A 16,213-nucleotide genomic window follows, 5' to 3' on the forward strand; every position below is an offset into this window, starting at 1 on the left:
CAGGGGGCCAGTGAGTAGTCCTGGCTGTGCCACACACATGGTCCCCGCTCCCGAGGTTAGGAGCCAACCTGGAGGGCAGCACTTGTCCAAACTATGGTTATCGAGCCTGTGAGTCTATCTGTCCCCCTCAGGGTGGTTTCAGCTTACTTGTATCTACTCTCTTTTGCTGCTCTGATCCTGCTGTTTCCTTCTTGATCACTGGGTGACTGTCCAGAGGACAGGGCAGAGTCTGCTGGGATTGCTTTTTCCAAGTTTCACTTTCAAATAGTGGAAGGAACCAGAGAAAGGTGGACTCAGCTGTCTGGGATCGTTTCAGCGGGGTCCCCATGGTCTGGTCTCTGCAGACACCCCTGTGCCAGGCTCTGCTGCTTCTCCACTCTCCTGGGAGCCGCCTGCCCCTCAGACGTGAGGAACTCAGATTTGGATCTGGAATTAGGGTTTGGGGCTCAGAGTGACTAACTTCAGGTGCAAATTTTGAGGGCAGATTTGGGGTCTGCTGGGGTCCCTGCACCTTCTCACGCTGCCGAGTTTAGAGACGCTTCAGAAGCCCCAGCCTTTCAAAGCAGGTAGGTTGGTTTTGAAGACACTTGTGGGCCAAGAAGAGAAAGCAGGTTGCAGCTGGCGGTGAGGAGGCGGATGAGCAGGAGGTGGGGCTGGGGGCAGGGGTGGGCGGTGCTGGAGGACCGTGTGGTTCTAGGAAGACCCAGGACAACTGCAGTGAGGGGTGTGCCTTCCTTCCTTCACTTTAATGTTGTATCTCTAGCACTTACTAGTAATAGGCCCTGTTCTAATTACATGTAGTGACTCTAGAAATATAAATTCATGTGATTCTCATTAAAACTCTGGGCTCTAGATGCTGTGAACACGCACATTTTGTAGATGAGGAAACAGGCAGAGAAGGTTGAGAAACTTGGTTAAGGTCGTCACACAGACAGTGCCCCAGCTTTCGGGGACTCAGCAGTCAGCCCCAAGAATCTGTCCTTCCCAGGACCCTAAGCTGCCTCGTCCCCCACCCTGAACACTAAGTCATTTCTCTGACCAGGACTCATTTATCTCCTCGGCTGCTCTGTTTCCACTGGGATCTTCTATCCCAATGCAGAAATCTTCTTCAAAGACAGTGAGGTTGAGGATTAAGCTGTCAGTGGGGATTGACTGGGCACCTGGGTGCAGGGCCGTGTCCTTGGTCCCTCTCAGGAAAGGGCTGGGTGGGATTGAAGTTCAGGTCAACTAAACAAGCAGCAAAGGCAGCACAGGGTACCTGTGATGGACCCACAGTCTCCTTGAGGAAGACGTAGTTTGTCTCTGAGGCTTCTCAGTGATTCCTGGTCACTCTGGGGGCCACAGAAGGACAACAAGTGGGAGCTGGCCTGTGCTTCGTGGTGAGGGGCCCGAGGATGGGTCTCTGTCCCGGGGCATCACCGGTGGTGGTGAATAATGGGGAGATGGAGGATGTTTCCACCACGGGGCCCCTGGTGCTGAGAAAGGAAACACCTGGTTTTCTGGGCAGAGTGGGCTGTGCTGCAGGTGCCATTGGGGTGGGAAGGGAAGGACTGTGTTTTTCCCAAGCAAACCTAGTGGTTTTCTAGCCCCACAGAGGCCTGCTACAGGGGTGGGAAGCTCCAGACCCAGGGCTTTCTTGGTGTCAGGGCTGTGGGAGGCCATCACCTCACCAGCATAGTGATCCAGTAGGGGGGCTGTGCTCCTGGGGGGACTGTTGCTGGCCCTGAGCCCTGCCTCCCCTCTGGGCCCCCAGAGCTCCGGGCTGGCCCTGCCTCCTGCCCTGTCTCTCCAGCTCTGAGGAGATGGAGGATTTCTCCAGCTGCTGTGTGCTCTGCCACCTCACCTCCCTGCTCCTCCTCATCCAGCTGCCCACTGGGGGGTCTGCAGGTGAGTGTACCCCACCCCTCATCCTGTGTCCTCTTGGGTGAGTGGATCCCCGGGAGCTGGGCTGGTTCAACTCCACCAACCATCAGGAGTTGGTTGCTATTTGAGGAGTCCCTTGTCTAGAAAAATCATGATGCTTCCCCAACCAGTAATTGTTATTAAATATTTAACAAGAGTCTCTAAACCATATAATAAGGGTAAGGGACCTTGACAGTCATTCAGTTATGAACTTATGATGTTTTAAAACATCACCTGTCAAAAATATGACCATACTTTTCCATTTAACTTTTGTTTCCCAGCTTTATTGGTATTGAAGTTCTTATTCATCCATTAATTCATTTCATTCTACATATATTTATAAGGTGTCGACTACGTGTTAGGTGCTATACTTGAATAAAACAGAGAGAATCCCTGTCTTTTTAGAGCTTACACTCTAGCAGGAGGCCATGAATAATAAATGCAAGAAACAGCTATACTAGACAGTTTGTTAAAAGAGATGAGAAGAGGACTTCCCCGGTGACACAGTGGTTAAGAACCTGCCTGCCAATGCAGGGGACTCGGGTTTGATCCCTGGTCCGGGAAGATCCCACATGCCGCGGAGCAACTAGGCCCGTGCACCAGAACTACTGAGCCTGTGCTCTAGAGCCCACGAGTCACAACTACTGAAGCCCGTGCACCTAGAGCCTGTGCTCCGCAGCAAGAGAAGCTAACGCAGTGAGAAGCCCGCGCACATCAATGAAGAGTAGCCCCGCTTGCCGCAACTAGAGAAAGCCCGTGCTCAGCAACAAAGACCCAACGCAGCCAAAAATAAAGAAAAAAAAGAAGAGATGAGAAGAGGGGGGCAGTGAAGCAGTGTGCGGGGGTGCGGGGGAGTCAGGGGTGTGGAGGTGGGTAGCAGGCAGCAGCGTGTTCAGTGAGGTGGTCAGTGAAGACAAGGAGATGAGAGCAAAGACCTGGAGGAGGGTGTGAGCCTGTGAGGGGTCCCTTGGAAGGATGGTTTCTGCAGGAGAGAACAGCCAGTGCAAAGCTGCCTGTGTGCCTGGGATGTTCAAGGGACTGTGGAGGCAAGTGTTGGCTGGAGCAGAGTGAGCGAGAGGGAGAGAAGCAGGAGTTGGGGTCAGAGAGGCCCTGGGGGTCCTCCCCACCCGGCCTGTGGTCCACTGGGGGGACGAGAAGCCATGGCAAGGCTTTGAGCAGAGTAAGGCCATGGTTTCCAGGTTGAAGAGCCGCAGACGTGGGAGTGGGGAGAGGAAGACACAGGGAGGGCATCTACTGCCATCCTCCAGGTGAGAGACGATGGTGACTCAGACCAAGTCTGAGCAGCTCAGGAGTGAGAAGTCGTTCTTTGGAGATCCAGCGGGGCTGTGCTGCAGAAGGGTCATGCCGTGGCCCATCCACGAGGCCTCAGAAGGCCAATGGCTCTGAGAAGATATCGGTGGGGTGAATATGGGCTCCTGTGGGCGACGAGAGTAAAGGCAGGTTTTTAATGAAAATAGCATTTGCGTCTAGTTTTCAGTGCACTTGTAGTTCAGCGGAGGAGAAAGTCATGAGCACAAATAATTAAGTTAGGCCTGGCAGTGGGGATGTTTCTGGGTGCGGCTGAGTGATCAAGGAGTTCTGTCCTAGGCCACAGGTATTCTCTTTGGTCAGGGTTCAGTCCTGTCCAAGAGGGGCCAGGATAGAGATATGGTTCTCAAAGTGATGTCCCTGGAACATCAATATTAGCATCTCGGGGAATTCTTTAGAAATGCAGATCCTTGGGCCCACCCCAGACCTACTGAATCAGAAGCTCAGGGCGGGGGTGAGGGGGCAGCACTGTGTGTTTTATAAGCCCTCTTGCTGATTTTGCTGCATGCTGAAGGTTGCCAACCACCGACTTAGAGTTTTCCATGAAAGAGTGTGAAAACAGCAGTACAGATGGATGAAGGATTCTCTGTGACATCACTTCTGGGTCATAAAATTGTGGTCAGAATGTCTTGCGGAGATTCAGAATCATCACAGCTCAGTCCCTCAGGTCATGATGGCTCATGTTATCCAACACCTGTCCCCAGCCTGCCCGGGCCTTCCCACCAGACTGTGTGTGTTTCCTGCCCTCACTCTGTGTCCCTCTGTCTTTCTCACTCCTATGTCTGGGTCCACAGAGGAGTTCTTCGTGATCGGCCCCTCGGATCCCATTGTGGCAGTGCTGGGCGGAGACACCGTGCTGCCCTGTCGTGTGTCCCCACCCATAAGTGCAGAAGACATGGAGCTGAGGTGGTTCCGCTCCAAGTTTTCAGAAGCCGTGTTCATCTATCAAAACCGAGTCGAGCGGAATGAGGAGCAGATTGCTCGTTACGTAGGGCGGACCTCGCTGGTGAGGGACTTCCTTGCCCAGGGGGAGGCTGCCGTACGCATCCAGAAGGTCCAGGTTTCAGACAATGGGCTGTACACCTGCTTCTTCAGAAAGGGAGGCTTCTACGAAGAGGCGAGTTTGGAGCTGAAGGTGGCAGGTCGGTGACTTGAGTTATGTTTTTGATCCTGGAATATTGGAGTTGGGAGGAACTTCAGGGACCATGTAAATCGGCCCCTCATTTTACAGATAACAGGAGGCTCAGCCACTCATTCCGTTATTCAGTACAAATATATCGAAAGCCTACTCTGTGCCACATCCTATTTTGGGCACCTGGGATACATCAGTGAACCAAACAATGTTCCTTGCTCTGTGGAGTTTATATTCTAGAGGCAATCCATAAATACTAGATAAATAGGTTATAGAGGATGTTAGGAAGTGGTAAGTATTTAGGATAAGAGGCCAGGAAAAAAGTGGAAGGGGACCAGGGGTGAGGAGGGCTTCAGTGTTGCATGGGGCCTCAGGCTGGGCTTTTTTGACAATTTGAGCAGAAGCTCAAAGGAAGTAGGAATTTAGCCATGTGGATATCTGTGGGACCAGAGTTCCCAGCAGAGGAAACACCCGGCGTGAAACCCTGAGGTGGGAGTGTGGCTGGTGTGTTCTGAGCACACAAGCCGGCCCTCATGGTTGATAAGATGAGTGAATGGGAGGGTGGTAAGAGGTGACGATAATGGAACGAAGAGATGTTCCTGGCCGAGGGTGCACAGAGAAGGGGTTGGTTAATGCTCTCTGGGGCGATCAGGAGGAGTTCATAGGTAATACACACTTGAGCAGGCACTTGAGTTCACCAGACCAGGCTCCAAAAAGCCCTTGATGCTGATGGACTGGAACATGAGAAGGCAGGGGCCACAGAGAGCATGGTGATCGCAGTTACTAGCAGTTAATCAAAGGGTCCTTGGGGCTGGAGTGTGTGGTCCCTGAGGAGCATAGGTAGTGGAAATTGGGGGGAAGAGGAGAGGAGTCTGGGGGGGAAGGCAAATTCCAGATCATAGAAGAGTTTGCATGCTGTGCTATGGGGTGTTGATGGATTGCTGAGGAAATTTTAAACAGAGCAGTGCCTGGAACGTTCCCTTTGTCAGCTGTGAGGAGGATGGATGAAAGGTGAGCCAGGCTGGAGGCATGGGTGCAGTGATGAGGTCAAGAGGATGACCTCACATAGAGGCAATGGGATCACATAGAGGGACCGGGGGATCAGACATCAGTGGGGTTTAGAAAGCCGACCCAACTGAGTGAGTGGATTTGGGGACACAGTTTGGAGGGGAAGAGGGGACTGCAGAAGCTCCCAGGGTTTTGCCTTGGCTGTTTGTTGTTTAGTGGTAGGAACATTGAAAATTTTGTGTGTCGACTGAAGAAACACACACAACCTAAGAGCTGTGAGCTGAGTTTTATTCAGGGTCTTACTGAGGGCTATATAATCCGGGAAACAGTCTCTCAGTAGCTCTGAGAAACTGCTCCAAAGAGGTAGGAGGAGAAGCCAGTTTATACAGGATTTTGGCCATGAAATGTGTGCAGACAAGCATACATCTCGGTGAACGTTTACTGCTAGTCACGAGGATCCGACACCTCAGTTAATGATTTTAGTGCTTTTCTATGTGTGAGAAGATGCAAGAACCTGGGTTCATTAAATTTTTTTTCCCTGAGATATCTCTAACTATCTAAGGGGCCTGTTTTTCCAAAGCACAGAGTGCCTTATCCTATTTTTTTGTCCTGAATTCCTTTTGGGGTGTACTGTCAGTGAGTGGCTACAGTGCTAATGACTTGATCCTTGTAGAATTGCGGGGTGGGCAACATTCTTTGTTTTACATGTGTTATCTGTTGCCATGATAATGCTGTGTAACAAACAGCCACAAAAATCACAGTGGCATATAACAATAACCATTTATTTAATTCAGGCATGAAGGGAGTACAGCTAATCTGGACTGTATTTGACTAATCTTACTTGGGATTATTTATACATCTTTGGTGATGTTGGGGAAATACAATTAAAAACAAAATCTCCCAAACCAGAAATCGTCCTCACAAAGTTAGTAGAGAAAGAATACAGTTTTATTACTGAATGGGCATTAAACCAGAGTCTGATACACATCACAGGCAATCTACTAAGAGATCGCAAAGACAGAGAGAAAGCTCCCCCTTTTATAAAGTCAAGCAGATACATCCCATTACATACATGTTTTCAAGGTAAACACTAACTAATCCTCAGGTCAGAGGACTTGATAGCACCATCTGTCACATAGTTCACCCTAAATTTTCCTGGTAATTGAGGTGACTATCTATGTTAGCTAATTGGCTTTATCCAGAGGAAAAACAATTTCTTATGCCTTTATGACAGAAGGTGGTTTTACAGCTTGGAGTTCAGTGTCCACTGAAGTTAGGCTACTACCCTTCCACAGGGAAGGCAAAAGTTGGGTGCTATCTCCCTTAACGTTTATATTTCAAAGAGATGGCTCCCAGGTCCTAGAGAAAGGCATTCGTGGGTCCCAAAGATGGCAAGAGGCCTATCTAGTTTTCAAAAAGGATTTATACACATTTCAAAGTGGAGGAGGGGACTTCCCTGGCGGTCCAGAGGTTAGAACTCCACCCTTCAAATGGAGGGGCTGCAGGTTCGATCCTGGGTTGGTGAACTAGGATCCCACATGCCGCGTGGCATGTGGCCAAAAAATTAAAAAAAGAAAAAAAAAAAGGAAGTAGGGAGAAAATACCTACAATTACAGGTTTTCTAAAGCAAGTGTTCTAAGGAAAAGGATGGGAGAGGAATCTCTTCCTTTATTTTCAACGCGGAGAATGACGCCTCTTAATTTTAATTCTTATTTATCCTTACAGTCAGCTGAGGAGTTCACCATAAGGACCTTTGCTGGGTTTGTTCAACTGGGTATTGGTTGATCTAGGAAAGCTTCAGCTGGAAAGGCTGCACCAGACCAAACAAGTCCTCCCTGTGGCAGAGGGTAGCCCAATGGCACAAGGATGTTACAACCTCTGCTTGAGTCACATGGCCTAGTCTCTCACTGGCTAGTTGAGTCACCTGACCCAGCCCAGAGGCAGAGTGTGAAGGCATCAAAAAGTGTGTGGCCGAGGGCCAGCTGGATATAAAGAGGGAGTGAAGATTTGGGAATCTTTTTACAATCCATCTATCACAGATGGGGCAAAATCACATATTCAGTTCTGGAATTTTAAGTTTGAAATGTATGTGAGGAATCCTGGCGGAAATAACCCACTGGATGTGGATATATGGGAGGGGAGTTCAGGGGATAGGGTTGTCATCTGATCTAATTTTGGTGGTGATTTTCAAAGAGAGGCAGTGGGTGTGGAAGCCGGTGCCCTGGGAGAGTGTGTGAGGTGAGGAGAGTCGAGGATAAGGATGGGACCTGGGACCACATTCCTCCTGTTTCCACTGGGCGTCAGCCCTTGCACCTGCATGACTGGGGAGAAGAGCCCCAGCCCTCTGAGCCCCCGGAGGTCCCCACACTCCTTCCTTGTGTTCCCCGTGGCAGGGCGGCTGCCTTTCTCCCTGCAGGGGACAGCCTCCCCCAGAGCCCCAGAATGCAAGGCGAAGGGCTCCCACTGGAGTTGTGCACACGTAGGCACTGCTGGGGCCCCCAGGACCCAGGCGGCCCCCCTGGGCTCTACATCTTGCCTCCCGCAGGTGTGGGCTCTGCCCCTCAGGTGCGCATCACAGGGCCCGAGGAGGATGGGGTCCGTGTGGTGTGCACGTCCTCAGGGTGGTTCCCGAAGCCCCAGGTGCAGTGGAGAGACCTCAGCGGAGAGAAGTCCCTGGCGTTCTCCGAGACGCACACCCAGGACGCTGAAGGCTGTTCGGCGTGGAGGTGGCTCTGGTGGTGAGAGACAGCTCTGCAGGGAACGTGACCTGCTCCGTCCTCAACACTGTCCTGGGCCAGGAGAAGGCCATGGCCATCTTCATCCCAGGTCAGCGCTGCTCGCTGGTCCCCGCAGGGCTGGGGGAGCGGGCCGGGCGCTCCTGAGTGCACTGGGCTTGGGTGTCCCGGGTGGTGGCCCTGACGGGTTCTCTGGCCGGGCCGCAGAGCCCTTCTTCCCCCAGGCCTCTCCCTGGAAACTGGCTTTCTCAGTGAGCCTGTCTGTGCTGATGGTCCTGCTGCTTGGGGCTGGATGTTACACCAAGAGAGAACATTCCATGAAGTTGCTGGCGATGCGAGCAAAGAAGCATCTGCGCCTGGTGAAGGAGCAGCACCGGCGGGCAAAGGAGGAGGTGCTGAAGGACGCAGGTAAGGCAGGACAGTGGCCAGGGCTGGAGAGCACGGCAGCCGCGCTGAGATGGATGACCGACCGCAGGGCCTGCCTGAGTCCAGGGCTCCGGGGAAATCCGGGCCCAGGGCTGGTGGCTGGGGAGACCCAGGGTGGATGGCTGGAACCAGGGAGGCCCCGATGGGTCTGGGGTTGGAAGCTCCTCCAGGTTACACACAGAGAGGTGGTATTTTGTGGACTCTTTTTCTTAGGGATGGGAGCTCATGCTTCTTCTGCACTCTCTTTCAGATGAACTCTGGGCAGAACCCGGTAAGTTCTGCTTTTCCCCCTGAGCTCTCTGCATGCCCTTCGTAGGAGACATTCTGGTTCTTAGTTCACCTGCTTCCTGTGTGTTGCCTTTCAGACTGGAGGAAATCCGCTTACCTGGCTGGTGAGTGACTCTCCTGATGTCCTTGGGTTTCCTGTCCTCCTGTGACAAGGCGTCCCTCTCCTTGCTTCTGTCCAGACACAGCCGTGTGGACCCCCTCCCTGGGGCGGAAGTGAAGGCTGCTGGGAGGCAGAATCCAGCTGCAAAGGCTCTCCCAGATCTGGGCCGCTGATTCCCACCCAGTGCTTGGGAGCCTGGGTGTGACGGTGACCCCAGGGTCCATCATGCACCCTGGGCTTATTCCAGCCTTGACTGACCCACTATATTGATAGTTTTCTAGCCTTGAATGCCCCTGGTTTTCAGACAATACCTGGAAGCAAAAGTCATGTGCTCTGAGATTGCATTAAAGGAGCTATCCAAATCAGCGGGGTGATTCAGTTTAGGAGTGTGACCTCCTGTCTCCACCCCAAAACAGCATCCAAAGAGGGTCTGTTCCCTCTAGTTTCTTTGGGTGATGATCAAAAAGTTATGGGGGCATAGCTGGGCTGACCATGCGTGGGAATGTGATGGGAGGGGCTGTCAATGCCCCAGAATAGTGATGTTTATCTCTAGAAATATTTCATCTGAGAAAGATTAACCACTTTTATCCCAGAACTCATCTCACATTCCTGTCCTTAAATAGTTCCCATTTCAAGTTATTTCCCAAATATATCTTTGCCAGAAAAAAACTGAATATGATGATGCTTTCTTAAAATTATAGAATAATTTATATTGTATTCCCTAAAATGTTTTCACACATAGTAGAAGTTTTGATCCTTAGCGGCAAAAGTCAACGTAAGTAGAATAAGAATTTTTGAGGTTTTTGAGGCACAGAACAGCTAAGTGACTTGCCAAACATCACACAGCAGCAGCGGGACAGTGGTGTAAGTCAGCCTGTAATGCAGGGCTCCTGACCTGTGGTCCAGGGAAATTCCCACAACACCCGCTGTCTGCACATAGCAGGGGGTCACCTCCTCTCCAGCCTCTCCACGACTGTAGTTAGTCTCACCTGCAGAGCAGAGGGGAGGCACGGGCCAGTGGATTCACAGCACGCAGGCTTGTTCTGGCTGAGGTCTCACCAGGGTGTGTTCCCTTTCAGCCTGGAGGAAGGCCCAGCTGTATGCAGGTAAGTGGCTCTGAGTTCCTGCAGCCTCCCCTCCCCAACCTGGACTCTGCCCTCTTCTCCATCAGGGGACTCATGAGGGTGGGCTTGGTGTCCCTGGTCTCCTTGTCACTTTTGTAACCTCCATCCAGAGACCGCAGGGACTCCTCCTTGGAACACAGATCTGCCTCCATTCTGGCCTGTCCTCTACTGCAGGGCACTGTCAGGGTTAGCCACGCCCTCCCCAAACACCTGGCCCAACTGGAACTGCTCACTGGTGCAGTGACCATGGAGGGGTCAGTTGTGAGGAGGGACGGCAGCAGGGAACGACTGTGTGGATCAGGGATCGCTCATCTCTGGAAGATTTCAGAAGTCATGCTTGCCTGCTTAGGACTCAGGCCTTCCCAAGGGGGCCCTTGGTTCTTGATCCCTCTTGCTCCCAAACTCCTACCCCTTTTGACTCTAGCTTTGGTTTTCCCGCTTCTTCCTGGTCCTCTGGGATATTGGTCTTCTCTCTGCTTCCCCGTGCTCTGACTCCCTGTCCAGACTCAGTTTCTTCCTCCAAACCTCCTTGGTTGCTGAGGAATTAGTTGCTCTAGAACAGGTGTTCTGGATCTGGGGTCCAGAACTTCTGGGATGTTGATGGACTCCTGGGGTGAGGGTCTGTGAAAGATCTGAAATTATATGAAAAATCCTGTGTAATAGGAACAAAAATGTAATAACCATTATCTCTCCTTTTCAGAGAACTCTGTGTTTGCTGATAGGCCCATTCCTGGTTAGGTTTATTAGGGGCAATGTGTGAAGAAACATAGAGGAGTCACAATTGTTTCCCAGAGAAAGGGTGTGGAGCAAATCAAGGAAGACAAGACCAGGAGGAGGAAGAGTGGAGGAGATGAGGAGGAAATAGTGTGTCTGAGATTTGTCTTATAGAGATTGGGGTTGCTTGTAGTGGTGGAAGAGAGACCACAAGGCACAACCATGGTGGTTTGAGTTGGGGGGCACACAGAGGTTGTGCAAGTTATTGGGGTGCATGAAGTGTAATCTACTCCTTGATACTGCTTTGAGAAATTTCAGTCAAGACATTTATTTTTAAGCCATTTTGAGGTAACCCTCGAATTGAGTTGGCCTCTGATAACGAGACCATCTCAACCTTCCCGTAGTGGTCAGGGCAGGAGTGTGGTATGGGACATCCTAGTGCAATGTAAGGTTGTCCCAAGGACCCTTTAGCTTTGGGGTGAGTTAAAGATCTATACCCTCAAAGCCTGTGTAACATGCCCTTTCCCTGCTTGGAATGTTTTTGTTTACAGTCAGGAATATAGATCGTGAGAGACAGAGAGGGGTAAACCAAGGGGTGAAAAAAGCATGAGGAGTGAGGATGTCGTCTTAGGGATTCTTACCGATTCTCCCTGGGATTTATATGTTAAACATGAGGATCAGATAGTCCTCTTTTACCATCTCCCCCTTACCTGCTAGATTAAAGAGCTTGTGTTTTAATGTATATCTTGTATACCCTTCTATTTTGTAAGGACAAATCCCATTACACTAGAATCAACATTTCCATATTGACAGGTTCATAGTGTGAGGTGGACAAATGTTTGATCTCTTTTTATTCATAAAATTGGAAAAAAAATTTATAATTTAATGATTTGTTGTGGAAATTAAGTGAAGAATAGCATCACACTCGATACATTGTGGAGTCTCACAAATGCCCACTCTCTTTTCTCCTCCTCCCCCTTCTTCTTGTTAATCTCGATCACTTGTGATACAGAAATTTATAGCTGGGTGTCAACTAGTGTCTTGGTGAAGAGCAAGTAAATTAAAGTTCATTTTTTTTCTCAAAGGGTCACATGGGTCAGGCCAGTTTTTGTGATCTTATTTCCATCAACCAAATCAACAGAGACGGAAATGTCAACTTCTGCATGAACCTGTATTACGTGGGGATGGTGGTCACAAATATGCACCCCAAATGTGCACGGAAATGTCATTTACTTACTTCTACAAATGTTCTAATCTTGTTCCCGAGTCTTCACCCTGTTGGAGGCAACAGCTCTCCCCGTGCAGACATTTCAGGGTCCCATGACTCATATAGGCTCTGCTTTGGTTGGTGGCGAGCTTCCTTTCTTCTTCCCAAAAGGGAGTATGGAGGTTGGAAGAGATTATGTGGCCTTGGGTCAGTGGAGAAAGGGGTCCCTCTGCTCTCCCTTAGTCATATCAGGCCATCACCCTGGAGGGACTAGCCTGAACTGGTCCTTAAGATCCTTGGTCTGGGGTCAGCTGAGGAGCGGCAGGTCCTGTCTAGCTGTTTAGGCACTGTTGTTTCCCGCCTACACTTGACCCCATCCCAAGGTTCTTAATACATCCATAAAGTTCCCTTTACCACAAGATATTTACACATTTTGGGGTTTAGAACATGGACATCTTTGGGGGCCTCTCACTGAGGTTCTCCTGGAAGCTTACAACCTCTCTGGGTAACTATAGGGGGAAGCAGATGACTAGATCCAGTATTTTGGGTTCTCCCTCACGTATAGGGATGTTTTTGCTTCAGTAACACTGTGAAAAGGGGGAAGAGAATTCATTAGTGTCTTTCCTCTTACTGAATGTATGTCTTCCTCACTTTGAACACCTGTCTTCCTTCCTTGAAACCTTTCCATTGCCTCCTAACTGGGCAAGATTTCTCTGATGCTGTATCCCGAATTCTCTCCACTAATGGTTTATAGTCAGCCTTTGAGTTCAGTTAAGCCAAGTTGTATTCTCTCTACCGCTGGCTTGGCGGTAACCTGCATGTTCGGCTCAATTAACCCTTTTTTTTTTTAATTATGCCATATTTTACTTCATAAAAATAAAATACTTCCCTCATCAAAACACCATAATACAGGGCTTCCCTGGTGGCGCAGTGGTTGAGAGTCTGCCTGCTAATGCAGGGGACACGGGTTCGCGCCCTGGTCTGGGAAGATCCCACATGCCGCGGAGCAACTAGGCCCGTGAGCCACAATTACTGAGCCTGCGCGTCTGGAGCCTGTGCTCCGCAACAAGAGAGGCTGCGATAGTGAGAGGCCCGCGCACCGCGATGAAGAGTGGCCCCCACTTGCTGCAACTGGAGAGAGCCCTAGCACAGAAACGAAGACCCAACATAGCAATCAATCAATCAATCAATAAATCTTTAAGAAAAAAAAAAAAAACACCATAATACAACAACAAAATACAAACAAACAAAAATGGCAAAAAGGAAGAATACTTGCCCTGGATGTGATATACAAAGGCTTAAAATGCTAAATAGAGAAAGACCTAGTGTAAGTCAGTATAAAATTACCCCCCCACACTGGAACTGGCACAAACATACAATTCATAAAAGAAGAAATTCCAAATCAATAAACACATGAACAAACATATATCTTCACTACCTATCAAAAGATGGGATGAAAAGGCAGTTTTATAACTGACGAAAGGAAATAATTAAGTACAACATTCTAGAGGGAAACTTGACATTCCATGTCATAAGCTCTGTTTTTTAAATTTTTATTGGGGTATAGTTGTTTTACAATGTTGTGTTAGTTTCTACTGTAGCTCAATTAACTCTTTTTTTAAAAATTAATTAATTTATTTTTGGCTGTGTTGGTTTTTCGTCTCTGTGTGCAGGCTTTTGTTGCAGCGAGCAGGTGCTACTCTTCCTTTCTGTGTGCGGGCTTCTCATTGCAATGCCTTCTCTTCTTGCAGAGCACAGGCTCTAGGTGCGCGGGCTTTGTTAGCTGTGGAACATGGGCTCAGTATTTGTGACTCGTGGGTTCTAGAGCACAGGCTCAGTAGTTGTGGTGCACGGGCTTAGTTGCTCCGTGGCATGTGGGATCTTCCCGGACCAGGGCTCGAACCTGTGTCCCCTTCATTGGCAGGAGGATTCTTAACCACTGTGCCACCAGGGAAGCCCCTCAATTAATTCTTGATAATTACATGAAAGCCTTGGAAATTTTGATATCCCCAATTCTTTCTCCAGAAAACCTAGTTTTCAGGATGGATGAGTGGCTAGGGACTTGAGAAAGCTTTATTTTATAGTGAAATCTGGGCAGTGACCTTTATGTTCAAATTGATATCAAGCCTCTGAATCCCTCAGTATTAAGGTCTATGGCTTAGCCTTCAAGGGAGGCTGAAGCATGATGGTTCTGTGTGTGTGTGTGTGTGTGTGTGTGTGTGTGAGAGAGAGAGAGAGAGAGAGAGAGAAAAGAAATACATGCATCAGCTGAAAGTTTCCAAAACATTTTCCTCTATAACTCTCACATCAGTATGCTTCAGAAGACTAAGCACTGACCCTGATATGTACAGTCTCTGCAAACCCCTGATATGAAACGTGTGGTTCTCTTGTAGATTGGCGGAAGGAGAAGTTCCAGGCCTGTGAGTGACTTCGTGTTCTTTCTGGATGTTCCTACTGCTGCCCCCATGGCTTCTCCTTCAGTTCTCAGTGGTGATGTAGATGCTGGCACCATCAGTGGTGGTGGGGCGTTGTGGTGCTGATAGTCACATAGGTGGGGCCGGTGGGTGTGGCTGATATTGGATGCTAAATAGATATTTTTCAGTCTTTGAAGTCCAGGCTGGTCCTCAGGGCCCTGTGACATATGTAACTCTGAAATTAGTCTTGTGGATCCTTTTCCTGCTTGGAAGGCTGTGAACTTGAGTCACAAGTTTCTAATCTCAGGGGGCTTAGCCTTCTCCCCATGCAGCTGAGAGTCCAGGTTGCGGGGTGGTTGTGTGCTCTTATTATGGGGCAGGGGAGGGCCTTGCATGATAGGCAACTTTCTCTGCAGGGCCTGTCACTCTGGATCCAGGATCTGCCCATTCAGACCTTGTCGTCTCTCATGAAAACACGACTGTGGCCTGGAAGGACACCAGTGAGAACTTAGGAGGCACCTGCAGCGTATTGGGCTTTGAGAGCATCACGTCAGGGTGCTGTTACTGGGAGGTGGAGATCAGGGATGCAGGCCAAAGCGAGTGGGCTCTGGGGGTCTGTAGGGAAAATGTGAACAGGAACGGTTGGTATGTAGAATCCCCAGAAAAGGGGTTCTGGGTTGTGGGGAAGTTTGAAGCTGGATATTGTGCCCTTACTCTACCTCTGACTCAGCTATCCCTCAGACAGGTTCCCCGCAGGGTAGGGGTGTTCCTGGACCACAAGGAAGGGGATGTCTCCTTCTACAACATGACTGATGGCTCCCACATTTTCTCCTTCCCTCGGGCTTCCTTCTTTGGGACCGTCTTTCCATACTTCATGATCAGGTCAGGAGATGTGTCCCTGACCATCTGTTCCAAGGAGGGATGGTCTGAGGGGCACCCTGTGCCCCATAACAGTTCTTTTCTGGAGGAGCCTGTGAGCCTCCCAGGGGAGGGGTTCAGCTCAGGCTCAGGTGCTAATGCTCCCCCAGTGGCTGAGTCTCCATTACTCCCCTGCAAACCAGAGGCTGTGTCCCCATAGGGCCCGTCACTGTCCTGGACCCCTCGCTGTGGGTCTTCATGGAGCTGCAGACTCCATGTGACAGAGGCCTCTGTGGCGGGTCCTGGATGGCTGGGAGTCTTGCCCTGTTGCTGTGGAGGCAGACTCCTGGGTGTGTGGTTACGAGAACCATCAGTTCCTGCCTTGTGCTCAGGAAGCAGATGATAAAAGCTGACTCTGGGCGCGTTTCGGGGTAGCCTGAATTTTACTACGGGAAGTTGTTTTTCTTTCGGTAATAAAAAATATTTCATGAGGTTTTTATACTGTTTGGATGTGATAGATCGAATTACTCTGCAGAATAAAGTGGTGTTTACTTTATCCAATTTGAGTTTGTGCAGAAGAACCCAGAGGCTGATGGTTGGTCCCCAGATCTGTTTTGGGGGATCTGTACTATTAAGCCAGAAAAGGTGGTCATCTAAAAATTTCCAGGGAAATGGGTGGCTGATGGACTTCTAAGAAGTCTAGTATTTTATTTTATGTATTTCATATTCTGAGATGGATAAAACACACTCATTTTTCCAAACCTCAGTAAATTTCTGTTACCTGTGAAAAACTTGTGTTGTGTTCATTTAAGGAATTAAGGAGAAGGATCTGGGTTTTTCATTTCTGCCAACAGCAGATGGAAATAAAAGAATTGCTATCCGAATTAAGATGTAAATGAAGAAGAGAATTCCCAGGGACAGGATGAATTGTAGAAAGCTTTGACCATGAGCATGGAGCCGGTTATCAATGTATTGC

General features: G+C 49.5%; 1 protein-coding gene across 1 annotated transcript; it reads left to right on the forward strand.

Moving 5' to 3' along the window:
• The first annotated feature begins 404 nt into the window (after window positions 1-404).
• Window positions 405-15,457, forward strand: LOC118903555 (butyrophilin subfamily 1 member A1-like). Its single transcript, XM_036868708.1, is given in 9 exon segments — window positions 405-566; window positions 1,754-1,887; window positions 4,026-4,373; window positions 7,917-8,081; window positions 8,084-8,197; window positions 8,314-8,514; window positions 9,735-9,784; window positions 14,359-14,485; window positions 14,796-15,457. Coding segments are annotated over 8 exon segments (1,752 nt in total). The 5' UTR covers window positions 405-566; window positions 1,754-1,802.
• Window positions 15,458-16,213: the final 756 nt, after the last annotated feature.

This window comes from Balaenoptera musculus, chromosome 11 (assembly GCF_009873245.2).
Source record: "Balaenoptera musculus isolate JJ_BM4_2016_0621 chromosome 11, mBalMus1.pri.v3, whole genome shotgun sequence".
Taxonomy (NCBI): Eukaryota; Metazoa; Chordata; class Mammalia; order Artiodactyla; family Balaenopteridae; genus Balaenoptera; species Balaenoptera musculus.